Consider the following 26,740-nt stretch of genomic DNA (forward strand, 5'->3'; position numbering starts at 1 on the left):
ACAAACATGAGGTGGGGCAGCAACATATCCCATGTCTTCCTGTCCATGTTCACCACCTGGCATAGCACACTTATTATGGGTTTATTCAGCCGTTCACAAAGCCTGTCCTTCTCAGGGTGGTACACACCGGTCCTTATTTGTTTGACACAGATCCTTCATCAGTCTGGATATGAATGGCGTGCCCTGATTGGTCAGAATGGTGGCCGGGAGGCTCACTCGGGAGAACATTAGATACAGTTCCTTTGCTATGGCTTTCGTTACCATCAACCTCAGGGGAATAGCTTCTGGTAACTTCGTTGCATAGTCCACCACCACCAAGATATACTCATGTCCGCAAGCAGAACGCGGAAGGGGTCGCCCCAGGTTTATGGCTATGTGCTCAAACAGGGTCTTAATAATTGGGAGAGGGATAAGAGGGTTATGGTATGTTCGCTTGGCATTAGTGCGTTGGCAAATGTCACACGGTTTGCAATACTTACCGACATCTTAGGTAATCCTCGGCCAATAGAAACGCCCCAGCAACCGTTTGGTGGTTTTCTCCCTGAGGTGCCCCCTCTACGTTCCTGTTCCTACCCCTCTACATTTGGCCGACCAGTACAAGAGACCCCGCTTGATGGCGTAATAAGGAGTGGTTACCTCACCTTCCGAGCCAATACTCCTCCCATCTATCCACTTCAATTACCGCATCACCATGTGAAGGTCTGTGTCACGGTGGTGGCCCATTAGCTCTTCCGACAGGGTGAAGTTCTGCTTTTGGGGCGAGGGCGGGGGGCTCTCCTGGTTGGATGACTCGTGCCAAACCCCCTCTAGGTGCTCTCCCTCTGACTCCTGAAACACCTGGCGTAACTGTTCCCTCTGGAGTTCGTTGACTTGACCTCGGACGGTGGTCTGGTTAGAACCGGCTACTGCAGAGTTGCTCTCGATCCCCTCCATGTGTCTTCCTCCGCGGTCTCTTGGAACAAGTGCCTCAGACAGTCATCGGGGAGTCTCCTTCCTCCCCCTGGTCTGCCGAGGAATTCCGGTTGCCCTGCCACGCCTCCTTAGCTTAATATCATCCCTTCCGCTGCGGTGTGCGCCATCAAGGGCATCTCTGGGTGAGCTATGAGTGAGCCAGTGCTTGGCGATTAAAGTTGTGTCTGTCTGCGTGATCTATCGGGGCCACTCCCTCGACCTGCCTTCCTCCACAGAAGCTTGAACAGGGGGAAGTCCCTCCCCAGTAGCACCAGTACCGTCATACGATCAGGGTAGTCTTCCCGGCAGGGGTAATGGAAGCTGACTCAGGCTGTGGGTTAGCATTTGGTGTCCCCGTGGATGCAGGCTATGGCAGTTTCCGCCTCGAGACGGGGCGTGTTGGCCAGGACCTCCCGTACCAGAGACACCATGCTTCCCGAATCCAGGAAGGCCTCCCAGTCCTCCCTCTTACGCACACTGGCACACACCGAGTCGGGGCCAGCTCCACATGCCAACATACCTGTGGTGCGGGACATTCCACCTGGTCATGGGGGGTGGCTGATGATTCAGTGGGCATAGGGATGTCTACACTGGGGCAGTGTCTAGCCATATGACCATATGTGGTTCACTTGAAACACTGTACTGGGCCCTGAGGCATGACCTGACCAAAACTCTTGACTATGGGGCTCGGTGCTGGCCTGGCCTTGTCGACTATCCTGCTAACCTCTGGGCCCGGTCTCTAGGGTTCAGCTGATAGCGGGACTGAATCTCCGCCTTCAGACATGAATAATCCACGGCAGCCCCTTCCTCACAATGTCATAGTACGCCTGGGGCGTTGCCTGTGAGCAGGGGAGCCAGGCGGCCCGCCCATTCGTCCTGAGGCCATCTCTATCTCTGCGCCATTTGTTCGAAGGCCAGAAGGTAGGCCTCCACATCGTCGTCCTCCGTCAGACATGGAATCAGCACGTTGACATTGGGCATCCTACAGTCCCTGGGAGACGGGCGGTCTACTATTTCGGCTGGAGAAGGTCTAAGGTGTCCTGTTGGGCGAAAGTGCAGGCCGTTAGCTGATGCAGCAATTCTTCGCTCATGCCTATCAGCGGGTGTAGTGGGCTTCCGATAATAAATACAAAAATTATAAACCACAGCCACCGGGAAAGGGGAAAGGTTGTGGTCTTGCCTCAAAGTATCTGCATTCTCCACCAGTTGTGAATGGCTCAGCTTGTCCAAAGCACCCTAACACAGGCGGGAGGCATGAAATGAACAGACCAGAGGCAGTGGTTGTGACTCCTTTTCTTTTGTAACGTTTACTCAACGGGTCTTCTTTTTCTGGCCAAAATAACTCAGGGAACGTCCAACGCTGAAACACCAGAGTAACAAAACAAATAAACATAAACTAAGCCGTTGACCAAAAGGCTGTGGCCAAAAAGGGAAAGCAAAACAACAAACAGCTAATCCTGTCTTAGACTATCGTCTACACATAATAGGAGGCACGCTTCTCTCTACCTAAAGCCTGCCTAGGTTAACAGAGAGACAAGGTGCCCAGTCACAGAAGCTTTCTCTGAGGTAGGAAAAAACGATGTCCTCACAGGTCCCTGTCTCTACTCCCAATCCTCCCCCAGCTTCTCTCCTGGCACACCTATTTAGAGGAAGACACACAGCAATTAGTGGGCCCAGCTGTGTACTAATTGGCTTTACACTGATTACCAATCCTCTGAGGAGGGTGCTGTTGTGTCGTCTTCCTCCGGCTGGTCACTGAACTCTCACAATACATTGTACACAGCACTATTTACTGAACAACTTAATATCAAACACAAATTGTGAAGATTTACTATCATTTTAATGGTGATAATAAAATGATGAAAATGTTTCCATGTGACAAAAATATTTTTTAACCTAAAAGACAATAGACTGTACAAGATTGTCAATACAAAGATTACCATATATCTGAACGGCACATATAAATATTTTTTACACTTACGTATTTGCTATATAGCTTACACTGTAACTATAAGACAAAATGTAATCCACTGACGAGTTGGTCTTTTTTTGGGATACAAAAATGACATAATGCTCAATTGTAGGAGAAAAAATATCTTGCTTATGAAAATAAATTAAATACACTGTCTTAGTCTAGACAATTATTTAGGATTGACATGTTTAAGTCAATTCGACATGGGACATGGGATATTCCACGGTCCTAGATTCCTCAAAAGAAAGCTGAGGGCAATAGCTTAACTTTAACACTATCAACATACTTGGAATAAGTGCATGGATTAATAATCTGGCAGTCCATTAGCTTTGACACATAAATACTGGGATAAAACAAATGAACAATTCGGCTGAGGACACTTTTCACAGACAATGGCAGCAATCTTGACATACTGTTATTTGGTTTTTGGCAAGCTTTCCGTCTCCCTTCCCAAAGCTTAAAAAGGGTGCCATTACATGAGCAGTCAAATACATATTACACACTTTCATATAGTGGTCAGAGTTATGCACACATTATACACACACATCCAAAGGACAAGAGACAAAAAGAAAGATTGTCACCTGAGAATTAAAAAGGGTTTGTTACCACAGCCACAAAGTCACCTTGTCTATAGTAAAAAATCATTTAAACCAACATTGGCTTTTGGCCTTAATTTAAGGTTAGGTATAAGGTTAACAGTGTGTTTATGGTTAAATTTAGGATTAGGTTTATTATCACATTTTAATTTGAGAAATTGTAAGAATAGGTGGCCTGTATGACTTTGTGGCTGTGGAAAGTAGGGACGAGCATTCAAGAATTGAATGACTCTTCTGTGATTGGGTGCCCAGGAGGTCCGGGTCAGACCAATTTAATTCACTCTCCATAATCCCATAGTGCCAGTCCATAGCCAAATGTTTAGCTAGCTAGCTAAAGTCAGCATATTCGCAAACTAGCACAACATAGCTAGCTAAGGACACTACACTAACTCGACAGCTAACACAGGCAGCTGTTTCATGTAAATGAATCCATTATGATTTAATTATAATGTCAATACTAGCTACAGTGGTTAGTAAATTGGAAGAAGTATTCAGTGTTGTGTGCAATGCGTCTGTGCTAGAGGTCTTCAAGGATCCACCTGTACCTGAATACCCAAGACCCGAGCGGGTCCGGATCCAGAATTCTAAATAATGTCACGGGTCTGGTTCAAATCTGAATGTCAAAGGCCGCCGGTTTGTGTAATTTTAACTGACTTGTCCGGAAGAGCCTGTACATATCTGAATGCGACTCTGTAGAGAGAGAGAGAAAATGTTGATAATTTATCCTATATTTATATATTTTTCACGAGTGGAGCGTGGCGCATGTAGCTTGTTGTTGTTGGCCAATCAAAGCGGCAATAGGCTATTCAGTCCTAGAACCAAAAGTGTGTGGCACATTTAGGAGATATCTAATGGAAGATGGAATAAAAATGACGGAATTAAAAGTTAAGGAAGGATAGGCTACAACAACCAAGAGCCAACGGGAAGGCTGCTACTTAATATTCCGAATGGAGTTGTTGTTATTTGTAAGCCTCAATTAGCCTAGCTGGGTAAAGTTAGCTAGCTTTTCCCGGCTTGATGCAGTCAAGACAAGTATCATATTTGATGATAAATAATCTAGCTATGGAAGCAATTAGTCTACTATCTCGTGAGTTGGCTTGGTTGGTTGCTGTCTCCCTCCATGCTCCACCACCTGCTAGAGCGGCACCTCTCTCTCCCCCCACGCTTGATTAGCTCCGGTTAATAAAGTAGTTTAAAAAATGACTTTTTTGCTGCTTCCCTTACTCGGATCTAACCAGGTTTGGCTCCGACCAGGTCTGTTCGGAACGGGTCTCGATCTCGTTGCGTCTGTTCGGGTCTCCAAATAAAAATGTATTTATATCGGGTCAGGGTGCGAAAGCCCCAGGTCCATTTCAGAACATTTTGGACCCGTGAAGACCTCTAGTCTGTGCACTTAGCTAGCTACCAGTCCATAGCCTATATGAAGTGTGACTGACTCATGACCGTGGATGTACAGAGAAAATCCCCTCTTTTTTTCCTTTATGTTGTCACTCGTTGGGTTCCCCACGTGGGGGTTCATGCTCTCTGATTGGCTCAAAGTCAAGTCTTTGGCCACTGAACAGTATTGCAATTCTACAAGTAGAAACAACGCTACCGGGTCGGCAGTGTGTTTCACGCTTTAGGGACCTTTACCTCCAGTAAAGAAACCTTCTTTAAAGGATTTCATACCATTTCCTACTACAGATAAATAATTTTCCATTCACATACACATACAATAGACAAATATATATTGTAATGCCTTGCAGGTCCTTTTCCTTGACGATAACCATTTTGAGAAACAGAATACATTCAACCTTTGTTTACTCAATCACACTTTGTCTCTTCTGGTTGACCTGCTTCTGAGGTACTCAGGATGGCACATGAGGATTCTGATTCAACCCATTACCAAACCATAAAATCTGCAAACACTTTATATCGCACCTTACTCCTTTTGTTACTCACTGAGGTTGTGCATCTGACAAAAATCCAGAGCTAATGTACATGATCCTCTTAGCCCCTTCCAAAGTCACTGCACATGAAAGCAGGCCGGAGAGGAGATGGGGTGTTGCAGGAAATGCTGCCATTTTCATACAGAGTAAAGACTCTCAAATGAGACATAGCTAAATGTATACATTCAATTATTTCAGCCACTGTGAGTTTGCTCATATTGTTCTAGACTAGAGAAACAAAGGTTTCTATTTCTCTGCAGAGTGGAGTTTAATGTGAAATGTCTGTATGAAATGTTACTCCATTTGGACTCACATTATTACATGTGGGATTCCTGAACGGCATTGCCATGTCCCTTGTTCTGTACCTCATGGAGGGTTCTATCCTGACTGGATCCATGTTCCCCTAGGCTTTGTTCAGTAAAGAACAGTATGTAGCAGTCAGGGGGTTTGTGTGAAGCACCCGGGCTCAGACTGTTTGTCTGGGTCTGTAGGATCAAGGCAGGACTGGGCACGTGGAGGAGGCGAAGGTGTAGGTGGTGGGAGCCGACCCAACACTGCATTAGTTAGTGCTTTTGTACATATGAGCATCCCTGTCGAGACAGTGGCAACTAACACTGGTAGTGAATGTGCTGGTGTTGGTGCACTTTGCCATCCACGTGTGAGTGGGTGTGTGTGTGAATGTCCGTGTAGATCTTTGGGTAGACTTTGGGGACCTCCAGGCCATTGCCTCCCTGGGCCAGAAGGAGCTGCTGCTGCTGGGTAATGTACTCCTCGTAGGTGAGAGAGCCCAGGCAGTCTTTGTCCCCGCTAGATGGTGGGCAGGCTGACACCCGGGGGGGCGGGCGCTGTGAGGCGTGGGTGGTAACTACCCTTCCAGAGGAGCAATGGTGTTTGGACTGGCAGAACCACAGCAGAACAGTACCCAGGATGAACACCACGCCGGCTGGGATGCCAATGATCACAGGCCAGGGCAGGCTAGGAGAGATGGCTGTGGGGACAGGGATGTGGTGAGGCTTTGGATCTGGAGGGGAGAGAAGATGAGATTTGAGGAGTTATGAGAAGCTTGGTCAAATGTCACTATTAAAACTTGATGGAGAATACATACAGTAGAAAATAAAACCATTACAACAAAAAAACACTTCAGTTATGCATGAGGCCATGTTTTGTTTGGTTGTGGATGTAAAAGGATATGACATGGTTGTAACAGAGTAATAATCTAACAGGGTAATGGTGTAGCAGGGTCTTATGGTTAAACTGGGTGTACCCAGAGTAATAACGTAACAGGGTAAGAGTGTAGCTATGGTAAAACAGGGTGTAACAGTGTAAGAATGTAACAAGGTAAGTGTGTAGCAGGGTGTTATGGTTAAACAGGATGTAACAGACTAAGAATGTAACAGAGTAAGGGTGTAGTAGGGTGCTATATGGTTGTAACAGAGTGTTATGATTAAACAGGGTGTAACAAGGTACGGGTGTAGCAGGGTGTTCCACTCACCTGGCAGCACAGTGAGGAAGGCACTGCGGAAGCTGTAGCCCATGGTGTTGGCGCCCAGGCAGATGTACATGCCAGCATCCTCATCCTTGGCGCGGGTGATGAGCAGCTTGTTGAGGTAGGAGCCATCTGGCCTGGACCATACATCTCCCGTGGGCAGCACCACGAAGCGATGGTCGCCCACCTCGATGGTGGAGTTGTACTTGTTCTCGTTCCCCGGCTCCAACCGCTTCAGCCACTGAATCACCGGCTTGACGTCACTGCGCACCTTGCACTGGAACGAGGTTGTGCCACCATAGTCTACTGTGGTGTTCACCGGATGAGTGCCGGTCAGGATGGGCTTGGAGTTTGTCCGCTCTATGATGGAAAGACAAAGGAGATAGTTTTCATATTAACAGCAAAGTTATTGCCATGTTCAGCGCTTTCCTTTCCTCTCTTTCTCCGTGCTGCGGCTAGAATAGGATGAGGTTGATGGAGAAAATGCCACATTTGACACGAGAAAGCACAAGCTGCATTCACTTCATCCTCACCGCTTCTGTGTTTGGTAGAAACATGTGTTTTTGAAGTCAGCACAGAGCTGGGATACAATGAGGAGCAGATGTCGATAGAGAGACTCGCCACGCCAAGCCAGCCCAGCTCTAACCCAACCTCACAGCTCAACACTCAAATCAACCTAAACACAAACCCAAACCCCATCCTCAATACTCAACTATAAACCAATTTGGCCAGTGAACACTAGTTCATGCCCAACCTCCAAACTCAACTGCATCAATACTCTACTTCAACCCTAGCTCAATGCTAATCCAACCTTACCATTCAACATTGACCCAAGTCTATGAATCAACCAACAACGAATAAATCTATACTGAAAGTAAGTGACCAAACTTACGGATGACTTCCACTTTGTATGTGGCGTTGATCTCTCCAGCCCGGTTGGAAACGTGGCAGGTATACTTCCCACTGTTCTCAGGGGTCAGGTTCTTCAGACTCAGAGTCCACTTCTTCTTACGGCCCTCACCCACCTCCCCAGGGGTCAACGGCTTGCTGTCCTTCACCCACACGATATCTGGACGAGGGTTCCCGCTAGCCATGCACTTCAGCCGTACTGAGCTGCCCACTGGCCTGGCTATCACGCGCTTCCTCATCTTGGCTGGCTGTGTGAAGCGTGGTCGGACTGCGATCAAAGAAAGGGTTGTTTGCAATAAAGTGCGTTTACAATCAAAGAAATGGTGTTGTTGGGGAGAACATCACAGGAATGTTTTTACAAGTTTTATAATGGTATGCACATCAGACAGCTATTAAATACTGTAATGAATCACGCTGCATGACTTAGAAAATAATTAAAGTCTGTTTATTTGACAACTTTTCTAACACCCAACAGTATTTCTGGTGTGGTAGCACTACTCAGCATAATGTAACCTGCCAAGGGGCACCTTCACAAAGTAATTTTCACTCAGCAGTTCAATGCTTGTTGTATATAAACTGTGCTGAGATTGAGTCAATAGGAGAAAATATATACAGTAGTGGACTCCAGTTTGATAAGACTGGTCTGGCCTTCTAGAGAGATGAGAGCAGAGAGTGCCACAGCTCAGTGGGAGCACTTCACCACCACACTTCACAGTGCAAAAATACTCATGGCAGCCCAGGGTAGAACATGGCCACATTCTGCAGCCACTGAGTCCAAGGGGCAGCCAACGGAGAGAGAGAGAGGGGGGGTGGAATGTTTCCCCAATCACAATTCACTTAAATAGCCTGCTCTCTGGCCTGTCAGAAGCAATTACCAAAGCAAACAGTACCCTGCTGTTGAGGTGAGTGGGGGGTTATGTGTGTGTGTGTGTCAGAGAAGCACACACAGGGCAGAGTGGGTCCAGGTGTGTCCAGATGCAAAACTAGACCTACACCCCTTAACTAGAGTACGGGCCACTACATACCCAGCAGTAAGAGAATGCCCTGTTTCTAAATGAACTAGGGTCAGATGAAACAAGAGATAAAGGTCAGAGAGAGAGAGTGCTCAGTGTCTTACCAAATTTCCCTAACTGGTCAGTGCTGTATTCTGCGTCTCCCGCTGTTCCAGCTCCATCCCTCCCAGTGCTGGTGTCATCTACAGACAGAGAGAGAGACAAGACAGACAAAGGTAGCAGGGCATTACGGTCAGTGGGAGAAAATGTTTTATAACTCACTGTAACCTCCTGTACAGCTCTAGCTGTGACCCAATACGCTCTAATGGCTGTAGGAGTGGGATTAGGACAGAACCAGAATCCAGTGTCCAGTAACATGGGACACGATGCTGAAGACCCCAGATCATATCTCCTATCTCATCTCTGTGACTCGTCCTGCTCAAAGCTTTGTACTGCCACCCCCAGTATCTCGCTCCAGGAGATGGATTAACAATGATGAGTCAATGCCAAACAGATCTGCCATACTTCACGCCACAAAACCACTTCAAGATGTGGCCATACTCTCACAGAGCAGTTCATCAGAGAAGCAAGAATCAGACATTACAACAGGTGGGACTGGGTAAACCAGTGGAAACTTGTTTAAACAGATACATTACTTATCTATTGTCAGTGGCCATCTGTGCTAATATTGGACTGGCTGGCCTGTGCTGAAGATCTAAATCAAAAACCGATGCTTGTGAAAAGAGCGAGCCGAGAACTGTCTTGGACCACCTGCGAGCTCCACGTGCATTGATTTGAAGACAATATTCAGCTATTTGGACTGAGAATATATTTGAAATGCCAATATAAAAAAAGAATAAAGTATTTTTATAGTGCTGGATGGTAATATCTGACTAAGTGGTAAAATGAGTTGCTGTATGGTACTCTGGTTACACCACCCTCTCACCAGCTCCTCCCTCCACCACATGACCGGCATGTTCAGAAGAGAGGAGAGCACCACTGATGATAGGGCATCTGACAGCTTCATTATCACTCAGTAATGCTCCTTACACTCTAGGCCCCTACAGTGGGCCCCTACACTCCCTCCCTCCACAGTACCCTTTCTTCAAGTCTGTCTAATGCACATTCAAACACTAAAGGCACTATGAGAGGTTATTTTGATTACACTGTGCACTTAAATCTGAGCACACACACAGAGAACATGTTGAAAATCATTCATTCAAGTTCAGCTGTACTCAATAACAATACGCACCCTCGTTTGATCAGATCCCTACCCTTTAATCAAAAGCCAAATGTCTTGCCTAGAAAAACATACAGTAATATAGCCTTCATGAAATAGCAATAGATTTCTTGATATACATCCAAACATCACTCCATGCCTGCAGAAAATCAACCCCCCCTCACCCACGGCAGCCCGCCCATCAAAAACTCTCCCTGATTTATGGAAAGTCAAACAAAGACATGCAGTATGAGGGATGTCAGGTTTCTCAATAAAACAAACTCATTTTCCCCTTTCTTCAGGCACAACAGTGTGCGGCATTTCACACATTTACTGTTTGGGTGCCCTGTGACAGGACTGTTTGTGTAACCCCACAGTTTATTTGCTTTCATGTCTGCCAAGTAACGAGGCTGGTAGCTCGAGAGGGCCAGGTGTTTGGTCAACAGAAATGTAAATCCCTGAGTCCGGTGTTGGTGTAGGGCTCTGTTTTCCAACAGGGTCATGTCCTTCTAGGATTTCAATTTAGATACACTGGTTCTCAGTATGGACAGTCTAGTCTAGTAGCAAGAGGGTGGGTGGGTCAGCGTCTACTCCCCACATTTATTCACTGGCAGGCAGTTGATACCAGGCCAAGTCAACTCTTCACAGTTCAATTGTGGCTTAAGTGGTGAAGGGTTAAAAACTCTCAGAACCAGAGTGTTACCACAACATGTTTTAGATTGATGTACCCAATATCAGATAATAACCCATGGATGCAAAGATGGTCGGACAAGAGCATTACACACAACTAAACACAGACATTTAACCAAACTATCAAAATAGCACCTAGTCCCTGCAGGACCAAGGTTACCCCCCCAGCTTCAAACTAATTCAGATTTTATCTCAAAGCCACACTAATTACTGTAATCTTTTCTGCCTTTTGAGCAGAAACTAGAGAGTGAAATCCGAGAGGGGCTGTTATTCCAACTCAACACATTCAAAGCTCCTGAGGATTGACAGTGTGCAGCACGAGCTACAGTCTTCACCCCCAGCACTCTGATTTATACAACTCCAGAGCCTAGCTTATGGAAAAAATTACAGTTCGGTGCTGTTACACAGGTCTGTATTAACGGCTGGCTCTTAACGGAGGGGGAAATTTACGAGCCTTGGTCACAGCACAGACCTTACTGCATTACCCACTACATGCATACAAAAGAATGAACAACACAGAAAGACTGACAGATTAACAACCTGTTGAGGATAAAAACAGTCAAAATCGCACCAGATGCATCTTTGAAGTGTTAACATTTTTAAAGTTCATTAAACATGACTGATTCAGCGCTATTAAATGTTGACATTTCACCACATTTCCTAGGTGTGTGAGTTTTAATCGCTTTTAATGGCCAAACTATGTATGCTTGGCTTGCATTCAAAGACTCAATTCGCAGAGGCCCTCCATAACAGTGGAGGCTGCTGAGGGGAGGACGGCTCATAATAATGGCTGGAATGGAGTCAATGGAATGGTATCAAACACGTTCCTTTTCACTAAGCTGTCCACCTGATACTTGCTTCTTTTAAAGTTATTTTAGACTGAGCCAAGGAAACAAAATTTAGGACTAATACTATTTACTAAATGTGATTACGCATTGCAATTTCTGAGTTCCATCTCGGTCCGAAATATGAACGTTTAAACATTCTGTGAACTGTGTCCAGTATTCAGCCCATTTCATAAGGTAATCCATGTGCATTACCCAGGGTGCCTTGCTCTCTGACGTGGGTCCATGGGAAGGAAGCGCAAGTCAGATTTAGGGATGCCTTATTCTGTCGAGCGGAGGATTGACCCGGCATTAAGCATTTCCTCTACTCTTTTAGGGATTACTGGCACAGAGGGGGGAACGACTTGGACCACGCAACATCCTACCTCAGGGCAGGGTTCTCTGAGACCTCAGCACCAGGAGAGACAGAGGGCCAAAACTGGGCTGACTCTTGGCCCCTGGGCTATCTTTTCTGTGCCCTGTACCACTGCCCTATATGAGCCTGGACCCAGCTGCTCTGAAGCTCCCCTGTAAGCAGCTAGGAAGGGCAAACTAACAAATGAACAGCTAAAGTAGCCTGGGTACCTTTTCAGCTAACATTTGCTAACATTCTTTGGCAAATGACAAGAGTGGAATGTTAGCTAAAAAGACTGGTATCCAGACTACAACTAAAGCACTAGTAAGAAATAGTGTAACATTGTGATGATCATAAGTGCATTGTCCCCATCTGTTGAACAGATAGGGGATGGGTTCCATTTAATCAAAACAGTATGATACCAATGTACCTACATCTGTATTTGGAGCTGACATCCTGAGCCAGACTAGTATAACATGGCAGTGGCTCAGTCAGGGATGGTAACTTAAGCTATAGCTACAACTTTTCCTTACTCAGACTGTTAGGGACCCCACGATAAACACCTGCTATTTTAACAACTCAGTCGGACCCCTTACAAATGCCAACTGTATAAGTACCTTCTAAATCCAGAAGCAAACAGAGAGCAATCCAGGAGCCCATTCAAGGACTGAGAGGTTCAGCTCTCTATGTTTAAAGTCAACACAAACAGACTAGTATTTCACGTCCCAGGTGGGTGTGCTGAACCCGGAGACCATTCACGTGTGGAGTTGCTTCTCAGCCAAGGTAGTGGGCTCACTCACAATTTTGCCTAACAATCGAGAGCATGATGGAGCACCTTGCCGTAAGGCAAAAGTGATAACTAAGTGGCTCGGGGAACAAAACATCGATATTTTGGGTCCATGGCCAGGAAACTCCCCAGACCTTAATCCCATTGAGAATTTGTGGTCAATCCTCAAGAGGCGGGTGGACAAACAAAAAGCCACAAATTCTGACAAACTCCAAGCATTGATTATGCAAGAATGGGCTGCCATCAGTGGATGTGGCCCAGAGGTTAACTGACAGCATGCCAGGGCAGATTGCAGAGGTCTTGAAAAAGAAGGGTCAACACTGCACATACTTCATGTAAGTTTTAATAAAAGTCTTTGACACTTATGAAACGCTTGTAATTGTACTTCAGTATTCCATAGTAACATCTGACAAAAATATCTAAAGACACTGAAGCAGCAAACTTTGTGAAAATTAATATTTGTGTCATTCTCAAAACCTTTGGCCATGACTGTACAATGCTGTAAACCTGAAAGAAAACCTACATCCAGAAGCTGCTGTTCTGCTTGCCAGAAATTCTGGGTCACTAAGACACATGATGACCAACTTCCATCAAAACGTCTCAATGCCACTAGGAACAATATAGTTGTAGACCACTGTTATTCTACCCACAAGCAAGTATACAGGGCTCTCCCTCGTCCGTCATTCTGCAAATGCAAATCAGATCATCACTCCATACTCCTGCTTCCTGTTTACAAGCAGAAATTCAAACAGGAATTACCCATGACTTGCTCTGTTTGAGAAATGGTCACCAGAATCAGAGATTATACTACAGGACTGCTTTGCTAGCGCTGATTGGAATATGTTTTGAGACTCCGCCGATAACACTGACGAGCTAACCACCTCCGTCACCGGCTTCATTAGACAATTTGAGGGTAGACAACATCACCTCCACCACTCTGACCCTCAACACAGGGGCCCCACAGGGATGTGTGCTTAGTCCCCTCCTATACTCCCTGTTCACCCACGACTGCATGGCCACACACAACTTCAACACCATCATCAAGTTTGCTGATGACACGACGATGGTAGGCCTGACCACCAGCGATGATGAGTCAGCCTACAGGGAGGTCGTCAGTGACCTAGCGGTGTGGTGCCAGAACATCAGTAAGACCAAGGAGCTGATAATTCACTACAGGTAATGGGGGAGCGAGCACGAATCAATCCACATCAATGGCGCCACAGTGGAGCAGGTCGAGAGCTTCTGATGTCCAAGTTCCTTGGTGTCCAAATCACTTAAGAATTACAGTAAAATGGTCCAAACACATGCGACAGCGCCTCTTCCCCCTCAGGAGGTTGAAAAGGTTTGGCATGGGCCCTCAAATCCTCAAAGAAGTTCTACAGCTGTAGCATTGAGAGCATTTTGACTGGCTGCAATCACTGCCTGGTATGGTAATAGCACCGCCCTCGATCACATGGCACTACAGAGGGTGGTGCGGACCGCCCAGTATATCACTGGGGCCGAGCTCCCTGCCATCCAGGACAGCTATAAAATTGTTAAAGATTCCAACCACCCAAGCCATAGATTATTCTATTTTTTTCCACATGGCAAGCAGTACCGGTGCCTCAAGTCAAACTACTCTACTACTCTCATCCAGAGGGTGGATACATTACGGGCACATTGTTGTTCAGCTGCTCATATGGGAAGTACATATTTGTTGCATGAGAAATATGTGACTCGTTTCAGGAAACTAGGCATATGTCGCGCATCACTACTTCACAGGACAGCCATTTGAACGTAAACATTTTTTGTTTATCAAAATTAATTTTTTGTCTTAAATACCTTCTGGAACATGTGAACTTCATATGCCTTAAACTTGAATGTCATATGTAAATATGCATACAATTGTTAAATTACGTGCCTAGTTGGTTTAGCCACAGTAAAAGACAGCAACATTTCCGCTAGCCATGATTGGCTGACATAATGAGTGGGCTGGACATGCCGAGAGATGAGTTCAGATTGGTCTGCTGTGTAGCACGCTTCTGTCTATTTGAGCTGGTCAGCATGTGCAGGTAATCCTGTCTAATGTTTCTTTAAAAAATATATATCCCGTAGTAGAACTGCATAAGATGTGCTCTCCACTTTCTGGAGGACCGAGTTTTGAAATCAGTGGAATTGAAGTATGATAGCTAAGGAGATGGCGAAAACAACTGTCTCCAGATTACATCTTCAAACTAAGTTAGGGCAACGATGGCATCCGTAACAGGCAGAAGCATCCATTCCAGTCCATGTATACAGGTAAGATGGTCTAGCTTGCAAAATGAGATATTACACGTTTGAAATTGTATTTTAAAATTATTTTTTATATATATTTTTTTACCCCTTTTTCTCCCCAATTGGTAGTTACAGTCTTGTCTCCATCGCTGCAACTCCCGTACGGACTAGGGAGCGGCGAAGGTCGAGAGTTATGCGTCCTCCGAAACATAACTCAACCAAGCAGCACCGCTTCTTGACACAATGCCCACTTTTTTAATTTCACCTTTATTTAACCAGGTAGGCTAGTTGAGAACAAGTTCTCATTTGCAACTGCGACCTGGCCAAGATAAAGCAAAGCAGTGTGACACAGACAACACCACAGAGTTACACATGGAGTAACCCGGAAGCCAGCCGCACCAATGTGTTGGAAGAAACACCGTACACCTGGCAACCGTGTGCACTGCGCACAGCCAACCGCAGGAGTCGCTAGTGCACGATGGAACAAGGACATCCCTGCCGGTCAAACCCTCCCCTAACCCGGACAATGCTGGACCAATTGTGTGCCGCCCCATGGTCGCGGCCGGCTACGACAAAGCCTGGACTCGAACCCAGAATCTCTAGTGGCACAGCTAGCACTGCGATGCAGTGCCTTAGAACACTGCGCCACTCGTGGGAAGACGTTTCTAATTTTGTCAGAAAGTCGTTTTCATTTCAAGTTAAAGTGTACTCTTAGCTAGCTAACGTTAGCTGGCTGGCTCGCTAGCTAACATCACGTGTATGATCTGTATAGTTATATTATTTGTATCTCAGAGCCTTTTGCTTTGCTAGTTATAGCCTAATGTTAGCTAGCTAACATTGAACGTGGTTGGTTAACTACCTGCAGATTCATGCAGTGTAGTAACGTCATGAGTTGGGATTATGGTTCAGTGTTTAGCTAGCTAGCTACAGGTCTTAACAAAAGACTCCACTATGCAAGTAACCATTTCAATAGAATGTCACTGCAACAACTGTTGATAGACGGAGCTGGTAAATCCGTTCTGGCTATCAACTCAGATTTCAGAGCACCAGTGTCAGTAAACATTGGCAAAAAATTGTAAATTGTTGCCAGCAGCACAGTTGCAGTCACCAACGCTCTGGATGACATAAAAACAGCCAATCATCTCTGCTAGGGTGGGTAAAATGGTCAGTGAGCTGCTCTCTCATTTGTGTCTGAAAGTAGCTAGCAAGCTAGCCAACATTAGCCAGTTAGCTTGGGTGCTTGACTGCTGTTGTTTTAGGACAAAACGCTTGGATCAACCCTTAAACAGATGGGTGGGGCTAAAACCTAAGAGGGTGTGAACGATGCCGAATGGGTGTAGACGAAGAAGAGCTCTCCAGTAGGTAACAAAACATTCAAAGGCCATTTTCTCAAAAGTGAGGTTCCACACCTGTAGTGTATGATATACCATTTTATAGCTCTGAGTCTCTAATTTTATCCAATGTAAAAAACACTGTTTCAAATTTTGCTACATAAAACCGATTCGAACCGGTCAGTCACATGTAAGGAAAGCTATTACTGCCACATTGTGAAAAACACAATGCTCGTAATAAATGAATTGAGTGGTATCCGTGGGCGGTTTTTGATGTGAGAGTGATGTCCCATTCCCTAAATTAGCTCTCTCTACCACTTGCTGCTCCATTTTCAAGTGCCACTCCCCCACGGAGGGACACTGGAAAATGAGGGGGGTGTTGGGATTAAGCCAAAAGCCTGTTTTAGTTCACTGTTCAAACCTTGGTTTCTGTTCAAGCCTGGTTTCTGCCTCACTTGGAAAGCACATTTTCCTCATGCCTGCGTGCAGGGGCTGCTTCATCTCACACTCACACTTATTTTACTCATGGTCACGTATGAAAGCCAAATATTTACCTAAAATGGGTATATGGATGGGCTGGAGAAGATACAGTGAATCCCTGAGCCCTCTGACCCTCTACCATATTAGGATGATGGACTGATACAACCCCCACACGAGGTTGATAGACTCAACCACCCAGGTCCCACATGGATTCACTTCAGGAAGGGAACCGACTGAATACCTCCTTACAGGCCTCTGTTTGTCTCACAGAAGCCTCTCAAGGCGTCGGCATGCATCCCATCTGAAACAGTATGGAGCAGTTTATGCATACAGTACCAGTCAAAGTTTGGACACACCTACTCATTCAAGGGTTTTTATTTATTTTTACTATTTTCTACATTGTAGAATAATAGTGAAGACATCAAAACTATTAAATAACACATGGAATCATGTAGTAACCAAATAAGTGTTAAACAAATAAAAATATATTTTATATTTGAGATTCTTCAAAGTAGCCATGGCTGCCTTGATGACAGCTTTGCACACTTTTGGCATTCTCTCAACCAGCTTCACTTTGGAATGCTTTTCCAACAGTCTTGAAGGACTTCCCACATATGTGACCCGATTCAGGAAACTAGGCGTATGTCGCAAGAGAGCCTTCACAGGAGAGCCTTTAGTATGTAAAAATATGTTTTTAATCAAAATGCATTGTTTGACAGAAATGCCTTCTCGAACAGGTGAACTTTCATGTGCCTTAATATCAAACTTGTATGTCAATTGTAAATATGAATACATTGATAAATTACGAGCTTAGTTCGTTTAGCCACAGAGAAAGTGAGAAACCTTCCCGCTAGCCATGATTAGCTGAGATAATGAGTGGGCTGGACATGCCGAGAGATGAGTTTGGATTGGTCTTGTGCATCTTGTTGCATCTTGTGTCTATAAAATGAGCTGCTCGTAATGCGTAGATAATCCTTTATACTGCATTGTTTTCTGAAAGATATAAAGTTAGCCATGGAGAACAAATACAATTTCTGCCCTGAATTTATCAAGCGCTATCACCTAAGGTCTGTGGGAAAAAGTTGTGATGGACTACTTTCTGAATGACAATCGTGCCATGCAATGCTGACTCTCTCACTCTGAAAATAATTCGGTTTGAAATCAGTGGGACACAATAGGCCAAACAAGCTGTGCAAACTTAACAGAAACAAAGGATGTCTTGCAAAATGGGTTGCAGTCTGCCGTGAAGCTTTCATCAACGTTTAACGTAAACTCACCCCATTCCGTACAAATGTGTGCAACCGCAACATTCAAACGAGGCTACAAAAAAAATTAATGGGACTGTAGCGACTTTGTTGACGTCAAAATCGGGGGTGTGAACTACGTTTCTATTCAAGCGTTGATCGACATGGTTATGGCTCTATAGTATTGGAGAAAAGTTTAAAAAGTGGACGCTCTGTTACATCTTGACGTATCATGTCGTAACGTACAGCACGCATAAAGCAACTATTTCTGTCTTACAATCTCTCTCCACCAGGTGTAGCACTTCTATAATCCTTTAAAAACAAGAAATGGACAGTGATGGGGGCAAGGGGGGATACCTAGTCTTTTTTTCCATCATAATTGCATGTGATCATCATTCTCAAAGCCACTGTTTACTTCTAAGATCACTTTAGCACCGCCCTAAAAACCAGATTCAAATTCAACACAAACCTTCAAATAGGTATGTAATGACACATTATATAAACTCTTTATAGTGTTTTATTTACATTTTAGAGGCGATAAGGTGATAAATTGGACAGATCGAGTGAAAAAAAGCAATTTTCCAACACAACATTCTCACTATCACGCATTAGTTTCGCTTCCCCACCCGCCATCTTTAAAAAGACCAGACGGGGCTCATTGCCTGCTTGAATTATGCAGAAACGGCCAGCGTTTAGGTCATGTAATTGATTCTGTTGGAAAGGGGAGAAATTGTGCTTTACAATGGTATTGATATTACAGTTGATCTGGAAGTATCACGTTTTTGGGGCGCTAAAATAAGCGCAATTGTACAGACCAAGGCGATGTACGATTTTACGTTACAGGTAAGACTCTAGTGACAGACTCAGAAATTATACATTTCTAATTTTGACAGAAAGTTGTTTTCATTGAAAGCTAAAGCTTGCTGTTAGCTAGCCAGCTGGAGTTCGATGGCTGGCTGGCTAACTAACAATGAACCTAACGTTATTTGGTTAACTTTAGCTTCCTATGACAATCGGTTTGTATTGCTAGTAACATTACTCTATGGATTGGGATTATATTTCAGTTTAGCTAGCTAGCTAGCTAATGTTAACATGACGTGTCTAAACAAAAGACCCCAACATAAAGCTCGTTGTTAGCGAGCTAACATCAGCTAAAGTTAGGTGGCTGGCTTGCTAGCTAACATTAACTTGTGTATGAAGTGTGTGTAACGTTAGTGTAGTTCTCTCAGAATGCCATTTCGCATGGCTAGTTATAGCCTAATGTTAGCTAGCTAACTAGCAAACATTGAACCTATTGGTTAACTTTAGCTAGCTATGAAAATCCGTTTGTATTGATAGTTAAAGCTTGCTGTTAGCTAGCCAGCTGACGTTAGATGGCTGGCGAGATATAGTAGCTAACATTACCTGTATCAACTGTGTAGTGATATCTCAGAATGCCATTTTGCATCTATTGTATAATAATGCTAAAATATTTGTATCTGGAATTTGTCTATCAGCATCAATCAGTAGAACACGCCTGACTCTAATCCACCAGTAATACAGTCATCAAAAAGAGAGCTGGACCAAGCAAGCAAAGGTAGCAGCGCAGTCATCAACAACATGCACCATTTATTCACCAACTACAGAGTAGGGAAAACACATGTGGACCTGAATTGTGATAACTGCAGTGGCCAAAACAAGAACAAGTTTGTGTTCTGGTATTGTGCCTGGTGGGCCATGCACAAGCTCCACCACAATCTGGACCTTCACTACCTGATCACAGGCCACACCAAGTTTGCCCCTGACTGGTGCTTTGACCTCATCAAGCAGCGCTTCAGAAAGACCAGAGTGAACACTTTGTCTGAGATTGCTGGTGTTGTGAAGGACAACACTGTGACAGGGGTCAACATCCCACGACTGGTTGGACTGGAGGATGGTACGGTGCTGGTGGAAAGCAATGGCTGGCAACAACACCTGACTCCATACTTCAGGCCGCTGCCACAGATCAAGCAATACCAGCACTTCAGGTAAAAAAAATGTCATCATATGAGGTTATTCTTATCTGAACTTGGGAGGTGAATTGATGTTGTGCAGGGTTGTAAATGTCTTCAGATTTGTTGTTATTCCCTGTTTTACAGCTTCAATTAAACCAGGTTTCAGCTGCTGCACAATGCTGACATCCTTCCTCCCATACATGGTCTGCCTGTAAAAGCTCCACCTGGACTGGACACAGCTAGACAAACTATATTTTTGACAAGATCAGGGAGTTTTGCGACGAAGAGGCTATGGACATCACATGCCCTGCACCAAAGTCAAGGGCAGGACAGAAACAGGCTTTCCGAATATAGATTCCCTTGTTCATGTGTGGTTTGGACGGACCAGTCATCAGCACTATTTACATGACTCTCTCCTAACACACGTTGCTGCTACAATTTTTTTTAATCCTGCTGCTCAGACACTTTAACCCTGATTGTATGCATACAACTACCTCGTCTATCACTATCGTTATGGATATTGTTATTGTACATACTGTATATTTTATTTATATTGACACCATCTATTTCTGATATTGCTACTATGCAAGTAACCATTTGGCTTTATCGTTTACACCTTCTGTAGAGACCATCCACTTTGCAAAATATTGATATATAATAAATATTGATATGTGTGGTCGTAATAAGATTTTGTGACATACCACAACAATGTCATGTGACCATATCAAGTGTCCACCACATAAATATATGGAGCATGCATCTGTTTATGGACTGTACATGTGCACCTCACTCAGGTTTAAGCCTTAACTTATGTATGAAATACTATGTGATAAGTACATGTGTAACAGTGTATATATAGTATGCTAATGTACTGGTGTGAAGGCATTTGGGCAGTGGTGTAAAGTACTTAAGTAAAAATACTTTAAAGTACTACTTAAGTCATTTTTTGTGGTATCTGTACATTATTTTACTACTTCTATTTTTGTCAACTTTTGCTTCACTACATTCGTAAAGAAAATAATGTACTTTTTATGCAATACATTTTCCTTGACACTCAAAAGTACTTGTTACATTTTGACAGGAAAATTGTCCAATTCACACACTTAGAGAAAACATCCCTGTTCATCACTACCGCCTCTGATGTGGCAGACTCACAAAACACAAATGTTTTGTTTTGTAACAGTATTCAGAGGTGGAAGAAGGATCGGACCAAAGCGCAGCGTGGTAAGTGTTCATGATGATTTATTCCAAACAAACTGAACACTGAAATACAAAATAATAAACGATGTGAACAAAATGAAAACCGAAACAGTACCATGTGGCTCAAACACTTACACGGAAACAAACACCCACAAACCAAAAGTGAAACCCAGGCTACCTAAGTATGATTCTCAATCAGAGACCACTAACGACACCTGCCTCTGATTGAGAACCATACTAGGCCGAACACAAAAACCAACATAGAAAAACAAGCATAGACAGCCCACCCCAACTCACGCCCTGACCATACTAAAACAAAGAATAAAATAACAGAACTATGGTCAGAACGTGACACGTTTGTAAATTATGTCTGAGTGTTGGAGTGTGCCCCTGGCTATCGTCAATAAAATATATATATATTAAAAATTGTGCCGTCTGGTTTAATATAAGACATTTGAAATGCTTTATACTTTTACTCAAGTATGACAATTTAGTACTTTTCCCACCACTGGATGTGACATTTCACATTATACCCATCAATTTAGACAAATGTGTCTGCGTAAGTGTCATCTAATATTTATTTTAAAAATGTATCTGGACACAATGTTTACCTGGAATTGTTCCTTATTGTAGGCTACTACCACTTTTAGTCTTACTCTTTACTATACTGTTTAGCACGACCTCACATGTGAATCCTTAAAGAGATGGTTGGGGCTGGCTTAAGATGGTGTGAACAATGCTGAATGGGTGTAGACAAAGGAGAGCACTCCAGTAAATACCAAAATTTTCAAAGGCCCTTTTCTCAATAGTGAGTTTACAAGTTGATCAACTTTCAAAGCAGAATTACTTTGCCATGTTCCTCAAATGCAGTGTATGATATACAATTTTGTAGTTCTGAGTCTCTACTCTCTACTTATCGGCGTTACTCTGGACCCTGATGTCTTTTTTGAGGAACATATCAAGACCATTTCAAGGACAGCTTTTTTCCATCTACGTAACATTGCAAAAATTGGAAACTTTCTGTCCAAAAATGATGCAGGAAAATTAATCCATGCTTTTGTCACTTCTAGGTTAGACTACTGCAATGCTCTACTTTCCGGCTACCCGGATAAAGCACTAAATAAACTTCAGTTAGTGCTAAATACGGCTGCTAGAATCCTGACTAGAACCACATAATTTGATCATATTGCTCCAGTGCTAGCCTCCCTACACTGACTTCCTGTCAAGGCAAGGGCTGATTTCAAGGATTTACTGCTAACCTACAAAGCATTACATGGGCTTGCTCCTACCTATCTCTTTGATTTGGTCCTGCCGTACATACCTACACGTACGCTACGGTCACAAGACGCAGGCCTCCTAATTGTTCCTAGAATTTCTAAGCAAACAGCTGGAGGCAGGGCTTTCTCCTATAGAGCTCCATTTTTATGGAATGGTCTGCCTACCCATGTAAGAGACGCAAACTCGGTCTCAACCTTTAATTATTTATTGAAGACTCATCTCTTCAGTAGGTCCTATGATTGAGTGTAGTCTGGCCCAGGAGTGGGAAGGTGAACGGAAAGGCTCTGGAGCAATGAACCGCCCTTGCTGTCTCTGCCTGGCCGGTTCCCCTCTTTCCACTGGGATTCTCTGCCTCTAACCCTATTACAGGGGCGGAGTCACTGGCTTACTGGGGCTCTTTCATACCGTCCCTGGGAGGGGTGCGTCACTTGAGTGGGTTGAGTCACTGATGTGATCTTCCTGTCTGGGTTGGCGCCCCCCCCTCCCCCCTTGGGTTGTGCCGTGGCGGAGATCTTTGTGGGCTATACTCGGCCTTGTCTCAGGATGGTAAGTTGGTGGTTGAAGATATCCCTCTAGTGGTGTGGGGGCTGTGCTTTGGCAAAGTGGGTGGAGTTATATCCTTCCTGTTTGGCCCTGTCCGGGGGTGTCCTCGGATGGGGCCACAGTGTCCCCTGACCCCTCCTGTCTCAGCCTCCAGTATTTATGCTGCGGAAGTTTATGTGTCGGAGGGCTAGGGTCAGTTTGTTATATCTGGAGTACTTCTCCTGTCCTATTCGGTGTCCTGTGTGAATTTAAGTGTGCTCTCTCTAATTCTCTCTTTCTCTCTCTCGGAGGACCTGAGCCCTATAGGACCATGCCTCAGGACTACCTGACATGATGACTCCTTGCTGTCCCCAGTCCATCTGGCTGTGCTGCTGCTCCAGTTTCAACTGTTCTGCCTTATTATTATTGGACCATGCTGGTAATTTATGAACATTTGAACATCTTGGCCATGTTCTGTTATAATCTCCACCCGGCACAGCCAGAAGAGGACTGGCCACCCCACATAGCCTGGTTCCTCTCTAGGTTTCTTCCTAGGTTTTGGCCTTTCTAGTGAGTTTTTCCTAGCTACTAGGGAGTTTTTCCTCTACACCTGCATTGCTTGCTGTTTGGGGTTTTAGGCTGGGTTTCTGTAAAGCACTTTAACATTTAACATTTAAGTCATTTAGCAGACGCTCTTATCCAGAGCGACTTACAAATTGGTGCATTCACCTTATGACATCCAGTGGAACAGCCACTTTACAATAGTGCATCTAAATCTTTTAAGGGGGGGGGTGAGAAGGATTACTTTATCCTATCCTAGGTATTCCTTAAAGAGGTGGGGTTTCAGGTGTCTCCGGAAGGTGGTGATTGACTCCGCTGTCCTGGCGTCGTGAGGGAGTTTGTTCCACCATTGGGGAGCCAGAGCAGCGAACAGTTTTGACTGGGCTGAGCGGGAACTGTACTTCCTCAGTGGTAGGGAGGCGAGCAGGCCAGAGGTGGATGAACGCAGTGCCCTTGTTTGGGTGTAGGGCCTGATCAGAGCCTGGAGGTACTGAGGTGCCGTTCCCCTCACAGCTCCGTAAGCAAGCACCATGGTCTTGTCACTTTGTGACATCAGCTGATGTAAGAAGGGCTTTATAAATACATTTGATTTGAAAAGGAAAACAAATATTGCTGCTGGTAACGGTTATCACTTTCATCGTAGTCATATGTCTAAACTCCATCACACTAGCGGCATGTGCAAAAAACAACCTGTATTATGGGATCAACAGAGCGCCGTAATCATAAATAGTAAAGTTTGGTTTTAGGCTGGGTTTCTGTACAGCACTTTGAGATATCAGCTGATGTACGAAGGGCTATATAAATACATTTGATTTGATTTATATCCAATGTAAAAAAATAACATTTTAAATTTTGCCAATTTGAGCTGGTGAGTCACATACGCTGAGCACTTGTTGCCTGCTTTTCCTTCACTCTGCGGTCCAACTCATCCTAAACCATCTCAATTGGGTTTGAGGTTGAGTGAATGTGGGGGCCAGGTCATCTGATGCAGCACATCATCACTCTCTTTCTTGGTCAAATAGCCATAAACCTGGAGGAGTGTTTTGGGTCATTGTCCTGTTGAAAAACATATGATAGTGCAGAATGCTGTGTGGCCACGCTGGTTAAGTGTGCCTTGAATTCTAAATCAATCACAGACTGTCACCAGCAAAACACCCCCTCACCATTACACCTCCTCCTCCATGCTTCACAGTGGGAACCACACATGCGGAGATCATCCTACTCAGCATCTCACAAAGACACAGCGGTTGGAACCAAAAATAGACCATAATTGAAAATAAGAATTTGTTCTTAACTGACTTTGATGGACTGTTGTTTCTTTTTGCTTATTTGAGCTGTTCTTGCCATAATATGGACTTGGTATTTTACCAAATAGGTCTTCTGTATATCCCCAACTGATTGGCTCAAACGCATCAAGGAAAGAAATTCCACATATTAACTTTTAACAAGGTATACCTGTTAATTGAAATGCATTCATACCTCATTGAGCTGGTTGAGAGAATGTCAAGAGTGTGCAATCAGTGCAAAGGGTGGCTACTTTAAAGAATCTCAAATATAAAATGTATTTTTATTTGTTTAACTTTTTCGGTTACAACATGATTCCATATGTGTTATTTCACTATTATTCTATAATGTAGAAAATAGTAAAAATAAAGAAAAACCCTGGAATGAGTAGGTGTGTCCAAACTTTTGACTGGTACTGTATATTATGACAACATTTTGTGATGCTTTTGTTTGTTTTGGTCTTCGGCAATGTTTTTTTGGGCTGTTCGTGCACACAACATTTTTCTCGAAGTAAGCAGAAGTCGATAGCCGAAGGTGATTGGTCAACAGTAGGGATTCTTCAATTAAGTGTTTGTTGTCATTCAAAGAGAAACTAGTTGTTTTCATGCAAATGTGTTCACTAGAGAAACACTGCACCAGACATCTTAATTAGATGTAAAATTGCACAACTAAGATTTCTCAGCAAAAACGTCTAAATTAATTTCAGATTTCTTGACTTATCGGAGTTTGGCTAGACGGCAGCTGAACCAAAGCATGCTGATGCTTTTAAGACATATCTGCGGGGAAGTGACATGAGGAAATTCCCAGTTGTCTTCGGTGGTCGCTGCCTGCGACGTGTGTCCCTGTCTCTTCTCTTTGACACTCCCGCTCATCATTCCAGCTGCTTCAGTGTAATTGTAGCAAACATCAAGGTTAGGACGGGACTTTACCAAATTAACATATCTCACATATCGATCGCCCCACACCTACTTTGAAACCGACATTCAGCCCCTGCACTTTAAACTCCCTCTCCAGTTCCATCCAAATAATTTGAACATATTACAGCTCCATAAAACGAACAGGGTTCGAGGATTGGGGTTCCTGTTACTGTGAAATGAAAGACAATTCAGAGAAGCAGGGTACATATTGACATCCCTTCTAAATCTAACATAAAGTTAAGAAAATGGGTAATATGCAGGACATGGATATTATTACAAATCATATTGATACAAACTGATAGATGCAGACTGCCAAACAACAAACAAAAGTTGAACACACCGACAAACATATTTTATATGAACATATGAACACATTGTTAACACGTACTTTAGGTGCATGGACAAGAGATAGATAAACAGTCTGTACTACACTGTACTATAAAATCAGTTCTGGAATGTGAGACTGGCTTATGCAACCCACACTTCAAAGTCAACAGGCAGCCAAAGAATAAAGCCCTCGGTTAAAAGATCTGGCATCTTTCACTGTGTCGAGGTTACTGTCCCTTTGATGAATGTGATTACAGCAAAACACTAAATCAGAATTTGTACTATTCTACATCGTTAAACTATTCAATGCATTATTACTTGAGTGCTAGACACTAGTAGGAGGAGATGAGGGCTGAATGAACTCTACTTTGTGGTTTGTACTTGACTTGGTACAACATGTTTATTAAGCCTTTGCTCTTTCACTTTCCACCATATGACAGCTTTCCTCCTTCTGCCAGACGTGTACAGTACATACTCAAGGAGTCACACTTAATTAGATCTAACAAATCAGAAAGTGGAAGCTACCAACCACATCGAAGCAGAGCTCTCACTCAAGTAGAATGTTTTTGCCACGCAGGCTGACATACCTTCATAAACTATTTTAAATCTCTGAATAATGCAAACATTTGCAGTTTAAATTAATTAAGAACGATTACAGTGA

The 26,740-nt window shown here is 44.0% G+C and overlaps 1 protein-coding gene across 3 annotated transcripts in view; it reads right to left on the reverse strand.

Moving 5' to 3' along the window:
- Positions 1-2,769: 2,769 nt before the first annotated feature.
- Positions 2,770-26,740, reverse strand: part of LOC118375005 (fibroblast growth factor receptor-like 1) — a 65,254-nt gene continuing 41,283 nt past the window's right edge. For all 3 annotated transcript variants that reach the window (XM_035761517.2, XM_035761508.2, XM_035761501.2), the window contains 4 exons: positions 8,960-9,037; positions 7,826-8,110; positions 6,940-7,293; positions 2,770-6,468 (listed from right to left, as the gene is read on the reverse strand). In XM_035761517.2, coding sequence (XP_035617410.1) covers positions 6,056-6,468; positions 6,940-7,293; positions 7,826-8,110; positions 8,960-9,037 — 1,130 coding nt within the window. In that variant the 3' untranslated portion in view covers positions 2,770-6,055. The remainder of the gene's footprint in view (positions 6,469-6,939; positions 7,294-7,825; positions 8,111-8,959; positions 9,038-26,740) is intronic.

The sequence above is a fragment of the Oncorhynchus keta genome, chromosome 4 (assembly GCF_023373465.1).
Source record: "Oncorhynchus keta strain PuntledgeMale-10-30-2019 chromosome 4, Oket_V2, whole genome shotgun sequence".
Classification (NCBI taxonomy): domain Eukaryota; kingdom Metazoa; phylum Chordata; class Actinopteri; order Salmoniformes; family Salmonidae; genus Oncorhynchus; species Oncorhynchus keta.